This window comes from Pipistrellus kuhlii, unplaced genomic scaffold (assembly GCF_014108245.1).
Source record: "Pipistrellus kuhlii isolate mPipKuh1 unplaced genomic scaffold, mPipKuh1.p scaffold_m20_p_1, whole genome shotgun sequence".
In the NCBI taxonomy this organism is placed as follows: domain Eukaryota; kingdom Metazoa; phylum Chordata; class Mammalia; order Chiroptera; family Vespertilionidae; genus Pipistrellus; species Pipistrellus kuhlii.
In genome coordinates, this window is record NW_023425404.1 from 51,375,131 (window position 1) to 51,394,516 (window position 19,386).

Here is a 19,386-nt window from a genome sequence, read left to right on the forward strand (position 1 = left end):
TCTCCCTTCTCTTCACGAAATCAGTGACAAGTTCTCTTGGAAATGCTTCCAGTGGTACTGTGTCCCTTTCCCCTCCAAGCAGCCCTCTGTATGCATTTTAGCTCAGGCAACAAGGACAATAGAGTACTGGCAGAAACATGGAGTGCTTTTGTATGGGTCATCTGTACATAAAAGTGTAATTATTTATTTAATTTTCCCATTTGTATCATATTAAAGCTTTGTACAGTGTTTTAAGTTCTGTTTTAAAATTATTTTGTATTTTATTTTTATAATCTAGTAATAAAATATTCATTCCGCATGCAACTTAGTTCTATTTGTATGATGGCTTGGATTTCAAAAGTGGGATATATTATTTCTCTAATTTAATAATGTTATTGAATGCACCAGAAGTTCCAAGATTATGAGGGAGCAGAAAGTGTTGCTGTAAATGCAGTACCACATCCAGAGCCCTAGAAAAGAAGTGCTGGACTGAAGACAAACTATCAGGCTCCCTGCAGCTGAAAACCAGGGTTCAAGGATATGAGGAGATGGATTCCTGCATAATAAAATTTCAGGTGTTAACCGCACCCTTTCTCTAGCCAGTTTGGCTCAATGGATAGAGCATTGGCCTGCCAACTGAAGGGTCCTGGGTTTGATCCTGGTCAAGGGTACATGCCCGGGTTGTGGTTCTATCCCCACTAGGGGGCTTGGGAGGCAGCTAATCAGTGATTCTCATCATTGACGTTGCTCTCTCTTCCTCTCTGAAATCAGCAGATAGGTTTTAAAGATAAAAGCACCCTTTCAGTCCCCCTTCTATCTCTGGCTGAAGGTACTTTTTCCTTCTGCAAAGGAAGCATCCCTTAGAGCACTAAAGTAATTCCTGCTTCACACCACCTTCTCTCCACTGTAACCGGTTTTGAACTAGAGGAACTCTTAGAAGGCATTCACAGACCCTGCTTGGCGCCTCCTGGTTTGGTTTGGCTTGGCCTGGAGCGTTGGTGCCTGTGTTTCTCCGCCTGGTTTCTCTTTCTTGATTTCTCAGTGAGCAGCAACATCCAAAGGGCTGGCTCTCATGTTTTTCAAAATATGAGAAATTAAGAAATAACTCAAGCTCCCAAGCTAATCATGAATGGGCCTATTGACATCTGGACTGCAAAGTGGTAAAAATATTAACCTGGTGTAAACCATCATTCCAACGTAGAAGGGCTGTAAACATGGACTGCGGGATAGCCCCAGGCACTGGAAGTTTGTGGGCTGAGGATTACAAAAGGCTCCCAGCGAGAATTCTGGCTTCAAGTTTACTTGGTCCCTCCGTGGTGGTGAGTGATGGGGAACCTGTGGGCACCGCGTGGGCAGGGGGCACTGAGAACAGCCTTTGTAAAAAGTCAAATGAGCTGAAACTGGTTTGGCTCAATGGATAGAGTGTCGGCCTGCGGACTGAAGGGGCTCGGGTTTCGATTCCGGTGGGAGGTGTGCAGGAGGCAGCTGATAAATGTTTCTCATCGATGTTTCTGGCTTTCTATCCATCTCCCTTCCTCTCTGTAAAAAATCAATAAAATATATTTAATAAAAATAAAAAAAAGTCAAATGAGGTGAGGCTAACCATAGTAAGTTTCTTAAGGGGATGATGGGCAAGTCTGGAAAACAACTCTTGAAAGAAAATGCTTATCAAGAAAGAAAGGCTGGGTCTCTCCGGAGAGTGGTTCACCTTCCCCGTCCGGCCGCTCTCCCGGGCCCTCTGTCTCCCGCCTCGCCCTCGAGTCCAGCAGGTCGCCCCCTCGGGCGGGGGATCACCCACGCGGGGCCGGGCGCTCCCACGCCACAGGCCTGCAGCCCGGCCCATGGCAGGGAGGCCCGAACGACCTCAGCCTGGGAAGTCCCGCCCGCCCGGCCCCGCCCCTCCGCGCCGCCCGCCCCGCCCCGCCAGCCCCTTGGCCCCGCCCCTCTGCCCCGCGGGCCAACGGTCGCCCTTCAGCGCAGGCCCCGCCCCTCCCCGGCGGCGCGCCGGCGCCTGCGCAATCGCCTCGGAGCGCCCCGACCGGGATGGCGGCCGTTTTGGAGTCGCTGCTGCGAGAGGAGGTGTCGGTCGCAGCCGCCGTGCGGTGGATCGCGCGCGGCGCCCAGAGTTCAGAGGTAACAGCGCCGACACGCCCCCGAGCCTGCCTTCCTCGGGAGATGCCGCCCCTGCGGTCCCCTTCCTCTGGGGTGACTGCTGTCAGCCGGGCCGAGTGCGCTCCCGCGGGGTTCGCCCGCCCGGGCCCGGGCTCCCCGCTGACCCTCCCGCCGCTCTCCCCTCAGGGTGACGCCGGCGAGGCGGCCGCGCTGAGCTCACTCCGGCCGCTGCGGAAGGAATTCGTGCCGTTCCTGCTGAACTTCCTGAGGGAGCAGAGCAGCCGTGTGGTCCCGCAAGGGCCCCCCACCCCCGCCAAGACCCCGGGCTCCTCGGCAGCCCTGCCCGGGAGGCCGGGGGGCCCGCCGCGGGGCGGACGCGGGGCGCGCAGCCAGCTCTTCCCTCCGACCGAGCCTCTGAGCGCCGCCGCCGAGGCCCCTGCAGCCCGCCGCGGGGGCCGGAGGCGGGGCCCGGGGCAGGCCCGCGAGCGCGGCGGCCGAGGCCCCGGGAGCCTGGAGGAGGGGGTCGGCGGGGAGAGCCCGCTCTGGGCGGGGAGCCGCAGGCCTAGGGCCGCCGGCAGCCCCAGCCGCGCACGCTCCGATCCGCCAAATCTCAGCAACCTGGAGGAGTTCCCTCCCGTGGGCTCGGTGCCCCCCGGCAGTGCAGGGTGAGAGCCACCCCCACCCGGAGAGGCTGTGCTGGGGGAGCCAGTCATGAGAGCTCAGTAGGACGAGGGAACGGCTGGAAGGTCGGGGGTGGGATAACTACCGTGATGAGGGGCGAGCTGTCTGTCCCCCAGCTGGTGTCAGGTTGCTGGAAGTGGGAACTTGGGAGAAACCTGTGGCTGCTCCCAGCAGGACGAAGCCTTCACGCAGGATCAACCCAACTCCGGTGAGCGAAGAGCGGTCACTCTCCAAGCCCAAGACCTGCTTCACTTCACCCCCAATCAACTGTGTTCCGGGTCCCCAGCCCTCCGTCCTGGACTCTAGCCCCTGGGGCCAGGGCCTGACCGCAGGCTGCAGGAGTCTGCAAGAGGAGCGGGAGATGCTCAGGAAGGAGCGGTACGGCCCTGTTGCCTGGGATGGTCGTTTCCTTCCTGTGCGGGGTCTGATTGCCCCCCGGGAGCCGGGAGCCTGTTTCCTGGCCTGTGGACGTCCTCTCTGGAGGAACCTGAGTCTGGCTGTGGAGGGGAAGCCAGGCTGAGTGCTCATGGTATCTGTCTGTCTCCGTAGCTCTAAGCAGCTGCAGCAGTCACCTGCTCCCGCCTGTCCCACCCCAGAATCGGGGTCTTCCCTGCCCACCCGGACAGGAAACCTCACAGCTGAACCTGCTGACCCTGCCAAGGTGTCTTCCCGCCAGCGCCTGGAGCTGGTAGCCCTCGTCTATTCTTCATGCATTGCAGGTGGGTGAGAGCAAAGGATGCTGGAGCCGCGATATTTATAGAACTGTAGGGTAAGACAGTGGTCGGCAAACTGCGGCTCTTTGGCTCCTTGGGTGTGGCTCTTACACAAAATACCACGGCCTGGGGGAGTCTACTTTGAAGAAGTGGCGTTAGACCAAGTTTAAGTTTAAAAAATTTGGCTCTCAAAAAAAATTTAAATTGTCATACTGTTGACATTTGGCTCTGATAACTAATGAATGAGTTTGCCGACCATTAGGGTAAGAGAATTGATAAGGCATGTAGAGTTGAGCCTGGACTCTATTTTTCTTAATGTTTAAAAATTTATTTAAAATATGCTCATGACAGACTATTTTAGTCTGAGATTGTCAGTATATAATAGAAGCATTATATTGCAAAATTTTCTAAGTTCTGAGTACTCCCCCCAGCCTTGATTCTTAATGGTGCTCAATGCATCGGGGCTTCTTTTTCATCCAGAAAACCTGGTGCCAAATCTCTTCTTGGAGCTTTTCTTCGTCCTTCAGCTCCTTACTGCCCGGAGGATGGTGGCTGCTAAGAGCAGTGACCTTGAACCCAGTCCAGGAGTCCTAGGTCAGTGAGCAAGCCTTTTTTTTTTTTTTGAGAAACGAAGTCTAGAAATGGAATAATTTTTAACTGACAGCTTGATACTGTCATTCTAGGTTCCCCGGAAAGCCCTCTATTCCAGAGTGTGCACGATTGTGTCTTCTTTGCAGTGCAGGTTTTGGAACATCAGTTTCAGTGAGTTGCTCCAGCGGAGGCATCTGAGCCTTGTCCCCATTGTCCTCCTGGTTCTCTGGCCAATTGGAGTATGGGCTTGTGCTTAACACAGTGTGTAGTGACCCTGGATCTGTTCCTACCTGTAACCCTTTAATTTTATGTCAAGGCTATGAATTTGGCCTGTGAAAGAGTCAAACTGCCTGCTGTGATCTTGGTGACTGACCTTTGTCCTGGTTACTGTCTTATGTTCCTGTCCTGCTCGCTTGCTCCCTGCTCCATAAGGTCTCATTTCCTCCCCTTTTACTCTCATCAGCCTTAATCCTTGGCCTGTGGCTTTGCCTTACAAACCTGCTCCATGCTCTATACTCTGTGTGGTAGGCTGGTGCCAGCTTCCTATTTGCAGTGTGTGTCCCGTTACATTCATATGTGCTCTTGACCTTGTAGAGTTCTTTCCTGCCTGGACAAAGGGACCTTGAAGCTGTTGGCTGAGAATGAGCGGCTGCTGTGCTTCTCACCAGCTTTGCAAGGCCGCCTTCGAGCAGCCTATGAGGGCAGTGTTGCTAAGGTATGACCCCACCTTAGATGTCGACTGGCCCAGAGCCGACCCTTCCCAGCTTCCTAATTCAGGCAGCTCAGTTCACACCACTCTGTCCTGTGATCTCACTGGGGAGGAATAAGGGGAGGAAGTTTTCTGAGCATACACTCTACAGTCTACAGGCTTCTGTTCCTAATGTCATTGCCATATTTTAGGTCTCCCTGGCGATGCCACCCGCTGTTCAAGCCGTCTCCTTTCAGCCAGAAACTGACAATCGTGCCAACTTCTCCAGTGACCGAGCCTTTCATACTTTTAAAAAACAGAGGTGATAAGAAAAGGGAATTTGTGGGGAGGTAAAGAGGCCTTTTTTACTCTGAAATAGGCAACTTATGTCATTTTCATAGAAAGTTGATCAATTTTCAGTACCCGGAGATGTGTCAGGCATGTGGTGGGCTGCTTCTGGGTTAGAGCATCGTCATCCTGGAGAGAACTTAGGAGAACACAAGGAATGGGGCTGTGGGTAGTCCTGTCATCAGTTCTTCTGAGGTAGGGGAGGTGCTTCTGGGATTGAGTTAGATTGGCTGTGCCCAGATCATCAGGCATTCTTTTTTTTTTTAATAAATTTTATTGATTTTTTTTACAGAGAGGAAAGGAGAGGGATAGAGAGTTAGAAACATCCATGAGAGAGAATCATCAATCAGCTGCCTCCTGCACATCTTCTACTGGGGATGTGCCCGCAACCCAGGTACATGCCCCTGGCCGGAATCGAACCCGGGACCTTTCAGTCCGCAGGACGACGCTCTATCCACTGAGCCAAACCGGTTTTGGCTCATCAGGCATTCTTGTGTGTCTCTCAGGGATGTGTTTTATGAGGTGCTTCGAGAGTGGGAGGATCGCCACGAGGAGCCTGGCTGGGATTTTGAGAAGGGCTTGGGCAGCAGGATCAGGTGGGTGCTCCAACACTGTCACCTTGTCTTGCTTGCTTCCAACAGCAAGCAGCTCAGTGGTGCTTGGTAGCTGATTGAAGGAAGGCTTTTCTCCACTGTGTCCAGCCTGAAGCTGTTATCTTCTGTCCCTAATCGCTCTAGTTACTGCCCGTTCAGCCTCTACTCAAAGGGATTTGTCTCTCCAGCTCCTTCCTCTCAGAAAGGACTCATACTGGTTCTGTGGGGGTGCATGCTTGGAAAAGTGCAAAGCTCTTGCTCCAGGTTGCTTGAGTTTTGGCCAAAGTTACTGGTTAGACCCTTTCCAACCTCCGTTGGCTAGTTTGGCAATTCCAATCACTTAGCATAGCTAGGTAACTAGGATGCAGGAAGAATATCCTTTGTCCAGTGATCTGCCTTCCACGGGGGTCTTGAAGCTAACTGGCCCTCCCTGAGGATTGAAGATTAGAGGGGTGATATTATTTCCTGTTTGGCTAAGTGTATCTATCCCTGAGGAATCTCACTGTGTGTCCCTTACCTTTTCCTCCTCCTAGTGCTGGCCCGCTATGCCAGAGGTAAAGGGCTGAAAGGCCTAAGAATTGGCTTGTTCTCTCAGATCTACCTCCTTTCTCCTTCCCTTACACTCCATTTCCATCTCTTACTCCTCAGAGCCATGATGGGTCAACTCTCTGCAGCCTGCAGCCACAGTCATTTTGTTCGGCTTTTCCAAAAACAACTTCTCCAGGTAATAGCTTCCAGCAGTAGATTAATCTACAGTGAACTGTAGGCCTGGGGTTGTGGGGCAGCCAATCAAGTCCTGGGCTGGGGTTTGAGCGGGAGTTCTGCTTCTTGGGTAGTGGTTGAAACTCAGAGAGGAGCCAAGATGTCTCCTATGCCCTGCACCCCCACTCCTGGGCCTCCTCTCGCATCCGTACCTTCCTGTCTGCCTCCAACCTCTCACTACTTCCTGGCTCTTGAATTCTGTTGTGGTAGAAAGAATGTGGGCTTTAGACTCAGTTGAGCCTCGTTTCAGATCCCAGCTCTACTGGCCTGGGCAGATGTTTCATCTTGTGGTTGCAGTTTCTTCACCATAAAACAAGAATATCTCAAAAAATGTATCTATGGCACCTGGTAGAGGGTTGGCATTCCATAAATGTTTATTCTTTATTTTATTCAATCCTGGTTTTTTGTTGTTGTTTTTTTTTAATTACTGCGTTGCCTTTTTATTGTTATTTCTCTCCTCCCCACTGCCCCAGATGTGTCAGAGCCCTGGTGGTGCTGGGGGCACCATCTTGGGTGAGGCGCCAGATGTGCTAAGTGTGCTTGGAGCTGACAAGCTGGGACGGCTGCGGCGCCTGCAGGAACGGCTGGCGGCCCCTCAGAGCAGCGGTGGGCCCTGCCCACCGCCCTCCTTCCCGGGCTGCCAGGCCTTCTTCAGGGACTTCATCCTGAGCGCCGGCAGGTAGGTCCTGCGTCTCCGGGAGGGACAGAGGTCCAGGAGAGGTTCGTCTTCCCAAAAGGGCAGACAGTTCTCTCTCCTCCTGGAGTGTAACGGGGGCACTGGGTGATATCTGGGCTCCTTCGAGTTCGTACTTCCTGCCTCTATTTTCCAGTTACAGTTGAAATCAATTATTATATTAGTTTCAGGTATTATATATAACATAGGGATTAGCTTACAAGGTGGTCACCTGGGTAAGTCTGGTACCCACCTGAAGCCATCGATATTTCCTGTGCTGTGACTTTTTTATAACTGTCAATTTAATCCCTTTACCGTTCTCACCCTTATCCTAACACCCCTCCCTTCTGCTAACCGTCAGTAAGTTTATGTTGTTAGTGAAACGATATGACATTTGCCTCTGTCTTATTTCACTTAGAGTAATAACCCCCAGGTCAGTGGTCAGCAAACCGAGGCTCCTGAGCCACATGCGGCTCTTTGGCCCTTTGATTGTGGCTCTTCCACAAAATACCACCTGCGGGCGCGCACATACAGTGTTCGTGGCCCATGCGCAGAAGTCAGATTTTGGCCTGAGCGAATCTGTTTTGAAGAAATGGCGTTAGAACACTCAAGGGGCCAAAGAGCCGCATGTGGCTCTCAGCTGCGGTTTGCCAACCACGGCTCTAGGTCCATCTATGTTGTCACAAATAGGAAGATTTTATTATTTTTTTATGGCTGAGTAATTCCCATTATTTTTATACTATGTACCACATCTTTATCCATTTGTCTGCCAATGGACACTTAGGTTGCTTCCACTCTTGGCTTTTGTAAATAATGCTGCAATGAACATCCAGGTGTTTACCTTAAGGTCTTGTTCTTTTACCCACGTGAGAAACCTCCTGTTCCTTGGCCTTTCGACTCTGAGCCTTTCTGTCTGGAACACTCTTCTCTGTTCTGGTTCTTCCTACAACTTTTTTTCTTTCTTGCTCGCCGTCCTAGCTTCCAGTTTAATCAGCATCTCATGGACAGTCTGAGTCTGAAGATTCGGGAGCTCAACGGCTTTGTCCTGCCTCAGCCTGAGGCTAGTGAAGAAGACGGAGAGGCAGATGTGGACTGGCAGGTTAGCGAGCAGAAGAGGGAGCGGAAGCGTTCTGACCTAAGAGGGAATGGGTATTTTCAAGAACTTTGTGACAGATTCGGACTTTTTTCTAGAAGCCTTATGCTTAGGACCTTTTACCTCCCTCGCCTCCTGCAGGGTGAACGGAGGCAGTTTGCCGTGGTGCTGCTCAGCCTGAGGCTTCTGGCTAAGTTCCTGGGCTTCGTGGCTTTCCTGCCGTACCGGGGTCCTGAGCCACCCCCCACCCGGGAGCTCCAGGACTCCATTCTGGCCCTGAGGAGCCAGGTGAGTAGGGGCTCTGGGAAGGTGGGAGCGGAAAGAGCCACAGGGCCCTGGGGTTAGAGGACGCGTCCAGGCCCCTTGAGACCTGCTGACAAATGCTGGCCCTGCCAGGTGCCCCCCGTCCTGGATGTACGCGCTCTGCTGCAGCAGGGGCTGCGCGCCCACCGAGCAGTGCTCACGGTGCCCTGGCTGGTGGAGTTCCTCTCTCTGGCTGACCACATTGTTCCCATGCTGGACTATTACCGCAGCATCTTCTCTCTCCTGCTGCACCTGCACCGGTGAGCGGAGGAGGGGCGAGGTGGGGAGAAGGTGTATGAGGAGAAGGCCAGCCTGTGCTTCCTCTGTGTACCACGGCCATCACAGCACCTCGGGAGGCTGGGTTTGGTCCTCAAGGAAAGACACTGGGTAGTTACTTGCCCTTTTCTGTTCCCACGTTGGGCCAGCTGAGAGGGAGGGCAGATCTGAGAGGGGCCCTGAGGGGATCCGGGTCCCCTGCACCACAGCAGTCCCCTTTGGGTCTGCTTTTGGGAATTCCCTTCCAGCCATAGCTCTCTCTCACTGGTCCCTCATCTACCTTTTAGGAGCTTGGTTTTGTCTAAGGACAGTGACGGGGAGATGTGCTTCCTGAACAAGCTGTTGCTGCTTGCTGTTCTGGGCTGGCTTTTCCAGGTTGGTGGAGTGAGAGTCCAGATTGGGCAAGGAGGGGGACACCACTGTGGCTAGAGATGGGGAGACTGGCTGAATCTGAGCAGGGTTGGGGCCAGAAGGTGAAAGTTCAGGGGAGGTATGGGAATCACTAGTTTCAGAGGAAGGTTGAACCCTAAACCCTGAAACCATGCGGTCGGAGGTGTCTGAAGCTCTGAAGTCCTGACTGGAGCTTGTACTGCTTTAATCTCATCAGATTCCCACAGTCCCTGAGGACCTGTTCTTTGTGGAAGAGGGTCAGGTGGATGTGTTTGAGATGGACACAGAAACTTCAGAGCATGGCTTGGTAAGTGTTGGGGTCCAACCAGAGCCATAGGGTCCACAGGAATAAAGGAGACAAGCCAGGATAGAGACTGAACGCTCATGTGATTTTTGTACCTGATTGTCCCAGTTCTGGCCTGCTCTCTTCCCCAGGATGGCGTGCCTGTGGTGGACCAGCACCTGCTCTACACTTGCTGTCCTTATATCGGTGAGGATCTTGTGTGTGTGTGTGTGTGTGTGTGTGTGTGTGTGTGTGTGTCCGTCCGTCCTTAATCCATGGCCTGTCCCTTCAGGAGTGCCCAGCAGCCGAATGTGTGTGTGTTCTTGGGCACTCCCCAGGAGCCTCAGCCTCTTTTCTCCACAAACTCTTAAGTTCAACATGCTTTTTGTGAGTGTGTGTCTCGGGGAGAAGGTTTGGAACTAAGTACTTGGTCTTCCTGATGCAGGAGAGCTTCGCAAACTGCTCGCTGTGTGGGTATCGGGCAGCAGCGGGCGGAGCGGGGGCTTTGTAAGGAAAATCACGCCCACCACCACCACCAGCCTGGGAGCCCCGCCTCTCCGGACCACCCAGGGGCTGCAGGTGAGAGGCGGGCGGAGGCAGGGGCCACCCACTGGGGAAAAGGGAGTCTTCACAGCACCGCCCCTCTCCTATAGGCACAGTTGGCCCAAGCCTTTTTCCACAACCAGCCACCCTCCCTGCGCAGGACTGTGGAGTTTGTGGCAGAGAGAATTGGCTCTAACTGTGTCAAACATATCAAGTGAGTCTGGGTTGAGGGGTTTGGGATGGAGGTGTTGAGGGTCCCAGTCTCATTCTCTTACCATTTTTTCCGTTTTAACTCCTAATACCTTGTTACCAAATTGAGGAAAGTCAGCTGTGGGGTATTCTGGAGGAAGGGCCAATAGTGGATGGGAGGAGGAGGCTGAAATTGCTGTTTTTGTAGTTAGTTCTGACCAGATTTTCTTGAATTTGCAGCCCCTTTCTGATTCAACCCTTCCAACTACCTCCAAACATTGCTGTCCCTGCTACAGGGCCACGCTGGTGGCAGATCTGGTGCACCAGGCCGAGTCGCTTCTTCAAGAGCAGCTGGTGACGCAGAGACAGGAAGGGGGAGATCCAGGCCAGCTGTTGGAGATCTTGTGTTCCCAGCTGTGCCCCCATGGGGCCCAGGCATTGACCCAGGGGCGGGAGTAAGAGATACCAGTCTGTTTGGACTCTCCTCCTAGCTTATATTTTCCTGACCTTTCCCCCCCTTTCACACTCATATCCTTTATTCCACGTCCTCTCCCCACCCCACTTTTTTCATTCTTTGCCTCCTCTGTAATCTGACTTTGGCTTTAGAGTTTTTGGGACCCAAAGTCCAAATTGAAGAGCAAGTGGTTGGGGTTCCCGTTCCTCCCAGCATCTGGGTGGGACCCGGGGCCTGACCGCTTCTCCCTGAGGCGGAGCCCTCCCTGCTTACGGATTGGTGCACTCGGGACCGTTCTCCTGTGGTCAGGCTGACCCTCCTCCTCGCAGGTTCTGCCAGAAGAAGAGCCCTGGTGCCGTGCGGGCGCTGCTCCCTGAGGAGACGCCGGCAGCCGTACGTAGGCAGGAGCCTGGAGCCAGCGGCTGGGTGGCTGGGGGAGGTGTGTGCTCGTGGCTGTGAGTGCGAGGCCGCTGGCAGTAGGTGGGTCGGTCATGGACTGGGCTTTCATCATCCCCATCCTTCTTGGCCCGACTGCAGCCCTTCTTCTCACAGGTTCTGAGCAGCGCAGAGAACATTGCTGTGGGGCTTGCGATAGAGAAAGCCTGCACTTGGTTGTCAGCCAACATCACAGGTGAGGCCCGAGCAGGGGAGCGGCTGACGCAGGTTTTCAGAAGTGGACTGGCAGGAAGTTGAGGCCATGTGGGGGAAATGGGACTCGGAGCCTGCTGGGAACAGCGAGGGCATGGGCACGCAAGCAGGGCCCCTGGTGACACCTTTTCTGTTCTCCCTCTGACTGCAGCGCTGATCAGGAGGGAGGTGAAAGCTGCAGTGAGCCGCGTGCTCCGAGCCCAGGGTCCAGAGCCGGCTGCCCGGGGGTGCCGGAGGGGCTGCTCCCGAGCCTGTGAGCACCGTGCTCCCCTCCCCTCCCACCTCATCTCCGCGATCAAAGTACACAGCTCCCTGCTCCCTTCAGCTCCTCCCCACTCCATGCTCTCTTCCTGGCCTCCCTCTCACATCAGCTGTAGTATTTGTCGCAGCTTTCTGTGTTCTCCAGCTACTTCCCGTATTGTTTGATACTGAATGGGATAAGGTAGGACAGGGTTGAATTGAATGGCTTTCCTGATTGCTCTTTGACTTGTGGTATTTGAATCACCTGAAAGGTGAAAAGGGTAGATACAAAAATTTTTTACTATTAATAGATAATATACTCCACAGATGGTGAAGGGGTAGGTGGTAAATGGCTGTCCAGTGAAGTAGGGATTTTTAAGGGGCAGTCATCTGGTATTGGGATGTGATTTCAGAAATGTTCTATGTGGGAGGTTAATGCTTGTTTAGTTATAGGCAGTAATAATAATCTATCAGTGTTCTTAACTTGATTTTAAAAAATCAAAGACTAGCCTTAGCTGGTTTGGCATCGGTCTGAAGACTGAAGGTCCCTGGTTGGATTCCAGTCAAGGACACGTGCCTGGGTTGCAGGCTCGGTCCCCAGTAGGGGGCATGCAGGAGGCAGCCAACCAGTGATTCCCTGTCATCATTGATGTTTCTGTCTCTTTCTTCCTCTCTGTAATAAAAAATATATATTTAAAAAATCAACGGTAACTGAAACAATTGTTTAAAAAAAAATCAAACTATTTAGAGCACATGTGTCAAACACAAGGCCCGCGGGCCAAATCCGTCCCGCCAGGCCTTGCAGTGTGGCCCGTACTGCGCTGTCATCACTGCACTCCGCTGCGTTTCCATCACAATGACAGTTTATGACTGTTCAGTAAACCATTCGGCCCGCGATTTAGGCTGGATTTTAGATTTTGGCCCCTTCTCTGATTGAGTTCGACACCCCTAATTTAGAGCCAAGGTCAGCAAACAGCCCTTGCCAAATCTAGCCTGTGCTTGTTTTATAAGTAAAGTGTTACTGGGACACAGCTACGCTTGTTCATTTACCCATTAACTGGGGCTATTTTTGTGCTACCACGCAGAGCTGAGTAGTTGGGCAGAGACCTCATGGCCTGCGAAGCCTCAACTATTTACTGGTTTCCCTGGTCTAGGGGAGGATGCAGAAGCAAAGATGTGGACTAGGGACTAAGAAGGAATGACTAAAACAGAGAGGAGTATATAGGAGGAAGAAGGAAAGGCTACACACCCATTAGCTACTATTTTCCAGTAGACAGGATTTCTATACTGAAACCTCAACTCTCCTGAGATGAATAGACAAGCATAAAGGATAGAAAATATCATGTGTATGCTGTAGGCTGGTTCCCCTAAATTCTTCCAGAATGAGATGCTCTCTGGGGATCAGCTTTGTCTCTTCACCTCTGGCAGCATGTTCCCAGCTTCCTGCTCCATCCGTCCCTCTGTTGTCCCCTTGGTTGCTTCTCCCAGCTGTGCTGTCCTGCTCCGGCCTCCATCTGAGGGCACTTTGGCCCAATCACTTCACGCAGGGGCCCTGCCTTCCTTTCCTCTGCCTCTCCCCACTGGTTGAGCCCCACCCCAAGCCAGAATCTCTTTGGCCTCACTCTTTTCCTGCCCCTGCTCTCTCTAGGATGTGCTCTCTGTGGCTGTGGGGCCCCGAGACCCTGAGGAAGGAGTGTCCCCAGAGCATCTGGAGCAGCTCCTAGGCCAGCTGGGTCAGACGCTGCGGTGCCGCCAGGTTAAGATACGGCAGCATGCTCTTCTCGTGTGTCCTTGCATGTGCCCAATAACCAGAGCCACATGGGCTCAGGTCTGCGACTCTAAGGATGGTGCTAACATCCAGGCTCTCCGTGCTTTCCCCCCAGTTCCTGTGCCCACCTGCCGAGCAGCATCTGGCGAAGTGCTCTGTGGAGTTAGCATCCCTCCTCGGTATGTCTTCTGTCATCTCACTCTTGCCAGATCCCCCGATCTCAGGGTTGGGTGCAAGCAAGATTAGAACTTGACACTTCCTTCTGCTCTTCCTCCTCCCAGGGGCAGGCCAGGTAACCCTGTTCCATTTCTTAAAGCTTGGCTTTCTCCCCGTAGTTGCAGACCAAATTCCTGTACTAGGGCCCCCGGCACAACACCAGCTGGAGAGAGGGCAGGCTCGAAGGCTCCTACACACACTGCTTTCCCTGTGGAAGGATGACTTTCAGGTGCCTGTCCCGCTGCAGCTCCTGCTGAGTCCAAGAAATGTGGGGCTTCTGGCAGACACTCGGCCCAGGGAGGTGAGTCAGAGGTGGGTGGATGGGGACAGACTTCTCAGCCCTCCGGGGTCATGTCCACCACCCTGGTCATACCCACCACTCTCACCCCGAATGTTATGAGCTTGCTTCTTTTGTTCTCCTTTTCTGGCAGCTTGCTCATTTCTGTTCCGTGCCAAAATGGACTCCCCTAGAGCTTAACCTCAGGTCTGCTCCCTCCTCAGCAGCTGTCCTTTGAATCAGTCAGGGTCACTGTGTAGTCCTCCTAGCACCCTGACGTGGCCTGCTGCATGTGTGTTGCAGTGGGACCTGCTGCTGTTCTTACTCCGGGAGCTGGTAGAGAAAGGTCTGATGGGACGGAAAGAGATAGAGGCCTGCCTGGACAGCCTCCGTGAGGCCCAGTGGCCAGAGGTAAGGTGCTCTCATCTTCCCTGACCTAGAAGAGAATGGGTATCAGATGTCCCTTTTATCCTGAAAGGGGGCAAGTGATGGTGCCTGGCATTCTTAGCATCTTCCCAAAGCTCAGTGGGTTTTGTCACGTGTCTTCAGGACCACCCTACACGGAGTGGCTGTTCTGGTGGGCCTTCACATTTGAGCAGCTACTGTATGAAGGAAGGGCCTGTCAGTGGAGGAAGGGAAGATGGAAGGCAGGTGTAGTTGGAAAGGAGTATGGCATAGTGAGTGTGGATTTTTAATAACCTGAATTTTAATCTCATCTAGTACTTAATGTGATTTAGGGCAAAGAATTCATCTCAGTTTAAGCATAAAATGGAAATAATTCATACCTCCTAGCATCTGTCAAGATGAAATAATGTGCATAGTGAGTACTCAGATGGTGATGTGCATAGTGAGTACTCAGATGGTGATAAGGGCCCACTAGCTGCTCTGAGCCTCCCGTCAGAGTTTACTCTCCCAGAATACTTAATGGGGCAAGGTTTCAAGGCCATTTCAGTGTAGAAGGCAGTTAGGAAATACGTTAGAGCTTCATATTTGTGAATTTTAGTAGAAATGAACTATCCAGAATTACGTGTCTGCCTTTTCTGTCATCTTTTGCTTATTGCAGGACTTTGCTGAAGAATTAGCAACACTGTTCAATCTGTTTCTGGCTGAGCCCCAGGTGCCAGAACCCCAGCTACGAGCTTGTGAGCTGGTGCAGCCAAACCGGGGGACTGTGCTGGCCCAGAGCTAGGACTGAGAAGTGGCCCTGCCTTGAAGTCTCACCAGAACCTTGGCACCCACCAGACTGTGCCTCAGGGGCAGGCCCAGCGCCACCCAAAGTGCCCAGTGCTGACCGACCCCTGCTGGTGCGGGAGTGGCCGAGTCTGAAATTAGGCTTCCTGCTTACGTGTGGAGTAAGTATGTGGCTGCCTGGCTGCTTGCCACCCTGAGTCTGAGAAGGAGGAGGAGGGTTTGCCTGATTCAGGATTCCGGTGGAAAAGCATAGAGACTCCAGCCCTGGAGCAGAAGAGTCAGCAGTTATTACTTGGATGCTAACTGAAATTATGTGTGTGGGCTTGAGCCCCACTTGCTGCTATCCCAGCATCTCTCCTAAGTCTGTGATTTGAGAAATCATGACAGAGGCAAATGACATTGTTTAACTTGTGAGTAAAGTTAAAACATGAATCTTGGGAGTCTACATTTTCACCAGGAGCTGGACTGCCTCTCCTTAAAAATGCACAATGGATGGGGTGGAGCCCTCCCACCAGAAACCCAGCCCTACCCCCTGCGCCCCCGGCCTCCAGTCCTGGGCAGGTAACTCTGACCCTAACTCCAGGAGCCGAGGGTGGGGCAGAACTAGAGCTTTTTAAAATAAACTCTTCTTTACAGAGGGCTTCCTGTCCTGCTCTTTTCACCTGACTCTTCCCTGTGGAAGGCCCGGGTGGGCGTGGAGCCGGGTACTGGTGTCACCTGGCACTGCCTAGTGTGCAGCGTGAGGAGGGCCCTGTTGACTCATTGCCAAGGGTGTTGGCTTTTATGTCACTCCCTCCCTTGAAAGCTGTAGGATAAGCTTCTACCCACCAGTACTCCCCACTAACTAGTGGTGGGGCGGCGCTTGTCATGCTTGTTCTGTCAGGGCTGGGAGCCGGGGTGAGGGGAGCAGTGACTTGGCTCACAACAGAAGCATTCTCCATGTCTCTAAACGACCCATTGACTTTTGACCAATCATGCACTGCCTTGATAATGTGAATTAAGAGCTATAAAAGCTGTGGGTTTTCTACTTGGGTGGTGTGTACAGAGGTTCAGGTTGTTGGGGAAGGAAAAGGCACTCGGGAACCCTGTTTGAAATACCGTCTGTGCACACTCGTGTATTCTTGGGGAAAGCCTTGAGATCTCGGACCCAAGGGTGAGTCTCTGGGCCCGAGGGGTCTGCTGTGTGACTAAAGCTGATGAGGAGCCTTTACTCAGACTAAGTCCGGGGGGGGGGGAGGGCAGGGTCTGTCTCCTAACGCCCCCTGCAGTCACACTTCTGCCCAGTCAGGTGTGCCTGCGCGTTCCCTTCCCCTCAGGTGATTGCAGTCACTCCAACAAGTTTCTACATCTGAGCCATTTACCTTAATCTCATCCTCATAGGCCTTTTTTAAATTTTTTTATCTTTGTCCTTTAAATCTCATTTATACTAGAGAAGTTCAGGATGTTCTCAATGCCAGAGACCAACTGTCTGCACCCATTAGGGGCGGCTGAACAGAAGCACTGCCTCCGGGAGTTGAGCCCTAAGTTTAAGCAGCAGCTACTTCAGACACCCAGCTCTGAGTGAGGGGGGTGGGCACACCACACGGGGACAGCCTGAGGCCTGAGCATGATGCTCCGTTAAACTTAGCACAGCCCAGCTCCGGAAACTCAGTGCTGGCCTGTGCGACTCTTAAAGGCCTACTCTACGCAGTAAGATAACAAGAATCACAGAGGCAAAGAATAAAGAAACCTAAAACCAATATTCTGTTTGCTTGAGTTGTAGTGAAAAGCAGCAATGAAACATTTAAAAAAAAAAAAAAAATCACAGAGGCAGCTAATGAGCTAGTGAACTTGTTTTTTTTCTATGTACAGAGTGTCCTCAGAAAAAGTACACACTTTAACAGCTATAATGGCTCAATTTTGAAGATGAAATGTATTTTAACAAACATTAAAATTTTATAATTCAAAGTATGTACTTTTTTTTTTTTGGAACACCCTGTATCTGTTCTCAATTATTAAAAACAATGAATTTCAAAGGGTAGTCTCCAGACAACTGAATCAGAATCTCAGGTGGGGCCCAGCAAGTCCTTTTGGTGATTCTGATGCACAATGAAGTCTGTAAATCATCTGTCTAAACCAAATTCTGACTTTCTCATAATCGTGTAGGCCTGTGGATGATCTTTAATACTTGGGTTTGCCATATGAGCCTCAGTTAATATTCTTTTAGGTGGCTGACTCAGGCCTGGTAAGTGATTTCTCTAGTGAGGGGATAAGGTCACCTCTAGGCTACCCATATGCTCAGATCCCCATTGCTGTCTGTCTCAGAAGCCCCAGAGGCCCACCTGTTACCAGTAAAGAAATACCTTCCAGAGGATTACAGCCACTGTCAGGTGTAATGACTGTTCTGGAATCCTCCCTTATTGGTACTTGGGCTCCAGCTGGCCATAATTGGGCTACTAACCTGGCTGCTATTTACATGGTTAAAGCAGTGCCGAGTTCGTAGACAGCAATGATAGCTGTACTAGAGGCCTGGCGCATGAAATTCGTGGGGGGGGGGGCGAGTCAAGCAGGGGGAGCCCCTCAGCCCGGCCTGCACTCTCAGTCCAGGACCCCTCGAGGGCTCCTTACTGCCTGCCTGCAGCAGAGGCAAGAGAGGCTCCTTATGGGAGCGCACTGACCACCAGGAGGCAGCTTCTGCATTGAGCGCCTGCCCCCTAGTGGTCAGTGCACATCATAGTGACTGGTCATTCCGCTGTTAGGTCAATTTGCATATTATGCTTTCATTTTATAGGAGTATAACTTGAAACTGGGCCATGAGTACTTACTGCCATCATCTCAAGGAACAAACTTAGGCTATCTCAGGACAATCTTCACATATAAAAGTACAATCAGACTTTTAATTTGCATTCAGTCAACAGATTGGTAAGAGATTTATATGAAAAGAGATGGGAGTACATAAATAGGGTGTAAAATATATCGAGTGTCATCAAAACAAAACCCAGAAAAATAAAAGTTTAAAGAAAAAAACATTCAATAATACATAAATAATTTGAGGTAAAAGACAAAAATCCTGCAAACACTTTTAGAAAAATAAACCTCTGCTGTACTCGACAGAAATTTTACCACATCTTGATCCCTAGATGGTCACCTGCTGGGCACCAGAACTAAAGCTGGGAATCTCCCACTCCTACCACTTCGAGGTAACCACACAGAATAATTAAAACCTCAGTCTGCCAGGCTAAGGCAAGAGAAAGCCTGTTCTCATTCATCCTAGAATAGGTGTGGCTGCAGCAACAGCATGAATTGCTAATAAGACCACTGCTGACAGACCCAGGCTCTGAGGCCTTAAATGGAACTGAGCTTCCTTCTAACAAGTCACTCACCTCCTCTAGGAGTTCCTGTGTGTTCTCTTCCATCTTCAAAAGACAGTTTTCATCTCTGAAATTTCTTTTGCATTGTCAGCAGCTAGCACCTGGCTGCTCACTTCCTAACTCTCTTAAAGAGATAGGCCCCCACCTTGACCCCAAATCTGTCCAGGTGGTTTCTACAGTGAATGGTCTCATTCTACTGAGCTCTGGAGTGCAGGTTCCATGAGATCGCATTGCTCAGCACTTCTGACTGAGGCAAAGACCCCAATGTCCTCTCCTGTGAGGAAAAGGGGGAAGGGGAGAGAGTAAAAATAAAGCATTTGATAAAAATTCAAGGAGAAATGATTCTGAATCACTGTTCTGGTTTGTGCAGCTGTTTTTTTACGTTTTCTGTTTTGGTAACAGTCCGTCTCACAGTGGAACTGAACGCTGGAGGCCGATTTCCGAGCAGAGTCTTAGCCGGTAGCTGCCTCCCTACCAGCCCGAGGGCCGGGCCACACCAGAACAGCACCATCAAGAGCACACCGTCTCCCAGCTCTGCTGCCCGTGTCCAATCCCGGTCCCTGAGCGGCTTGTCTGCATAGCGTCTCAGACAGGAAAGAAAGGTGAAAACTCCGACTTGAGCTTCGCTTGTTCTGGACAGCCAGGGTCAGGAGCTCAGGCCTCTCACTCTGCAGAGCTGCCAGCTGCAACCAGTGCTGACTGGGCTTCCCGGCAGCTCCGGGCTGAGTGCCGTCTTCCCAGGTGGCCTCGGCTCTCCTTGCCTCGGGTGCAGAGAGGAACAAGCGCCGCCCCCGTGGCTCCGGAGCGTCCTGGGCCTGAGTCTCAGCAGCACCATAGACAGTGAGATGCTAGCTACCAAGGAAGGAAGCCAGTCTGGCTATAACCAGTGGCTGCTGTTTGATGCAGGAGCTTAAGAGATGAGGGGGGAAACCTGGAGCGCCAAGTTCTATCTGAAACAAAACAGGGAAGAGTCAGAGGTACAGCCAGATCTGAGAGTGTGCCCCCTCCACCTGTGGCGATGGGTG

The 19,386-nt window shown here is 52.0% G+C and overlaps 2 protein-coding genes across 12 annotated transcripts in view; one reads left to right on the top strand and one right to left on the bottom strand.

Annotated features, from left to right (window-relative positions):
• Nucleotides 1-1,973: 1,973 nt before the first annotated feature.
• Nucleotides 1,974-15,651, top strand: CDAN1 (codanin 1). 9 transcript variants are annotated; one of them, XM_045583444.1, is made up of 28 exons: nucleotides 1,974-2,112; nucleotides 2,278-2,756; nucleotides 2,944-3,150; nucleotides 3,322-3,491; nucleotides 3,966-4,079; nucleotides 4,169-4,247; nucleotides 4,671-4,791; nucleotides 4,977-5,086; nucleotides 5,619-5,708; nucleotides 6,354-6,429; nucleotides 6,941-7,146; nucleotides 8,119-8,239; nucleotides 8,375-8,521; nucleotides 8,630-8,796; nucleotides 9,100-9,187; nucleotides 9,420-9,509; nucleotides 9,638-9,692; nucleotides 9,931-10,064; nucleotides 10,139-10,242; nucleotides 10,514-10,672; nucleotides 11,001-11,064; nucleotides 11,224-11,302; nucleotides 11,471-11,619; nucleotides 13,208-13,315; nucleotides 13,443-13,506; nucleotides 13,663-13,844; nucleotides 14,124-14,231; nucleotides 14,884-15,651. In XM_045583444.1, exons 1-28 carry the CDS (start codon nucleotides 2,023-2,025, stop codon nucleotides 15,007-15,009), a joined length of 3,687 nt encoding a protein of 1,228 aa, XP_045439400.1. In that variant the 5' UTR covers nucleotides 1,974-2,022; the 3' UTR covers nucleotides 15,010-15,651. The 9 variants fall into 9 exon arrangements, 8 of the variants coding, with proteins under 8 accessions (XP_045439400.1, XP_036300585.1, XP_045439406.1 ...); XM_036444692.2 differs by having other exon boundaries at nucleotides 2,947-3,150; XM_045583450.1 differs by lacking the exon at nucleotides 14,124-14,231.
• A 2,258-nt stretch (nucleotides 15,652-17,909) lies between these two features.
• STARD9 (StAR related lipid transfer domain containing 9) overlaps nucleotides 17,910-19,386 on the bottom strand; it is an 82,404-nt gene continuing 80,927 nt past the window's right edge. For all 3 annotated transcript variants that reach the window (XM_036444795.2, XM_036444789.2, XM_045583462.1), the window contains one exon: nucleotides 17,910-19,311. In XM_036444795.2, the coding sequence (XP_036300688.1) occupies nucleotides 19,210-19,311 (102 nt within the window). In that variant the 3' untranslated portion in view covers nucleotides 17,910-19,209. The remainder of the gene's footprint in view (nucleotides 19,312-19,386) is intronic.

Bases quoted from the DNA above. Each gene is read 5' to 3' on its own strand.
- CDAN1 (XM_045583444.1), top strand. From the start codon at position 2,023: ATGGCGGCCGTTTTGGAGTCGCTGCTGCGAGAGGAGGTGTCGGTCGCA. The intron at 9,188-9,419 runs GTTGGTGGAGTG...TAATCTCATCAG, and splicing joins TTCTGGGCTGGCTTTTCCAG to ATTCCCACAGTCCCTGAGGA. The intron at 11,065-11,223 runs GTACGTAGGCAG...TTCTTCTCACAG, and splicing joins CTGAGGAGACGCCGGCAGCC to GTTCTGAGCAGCGCAGAGAA.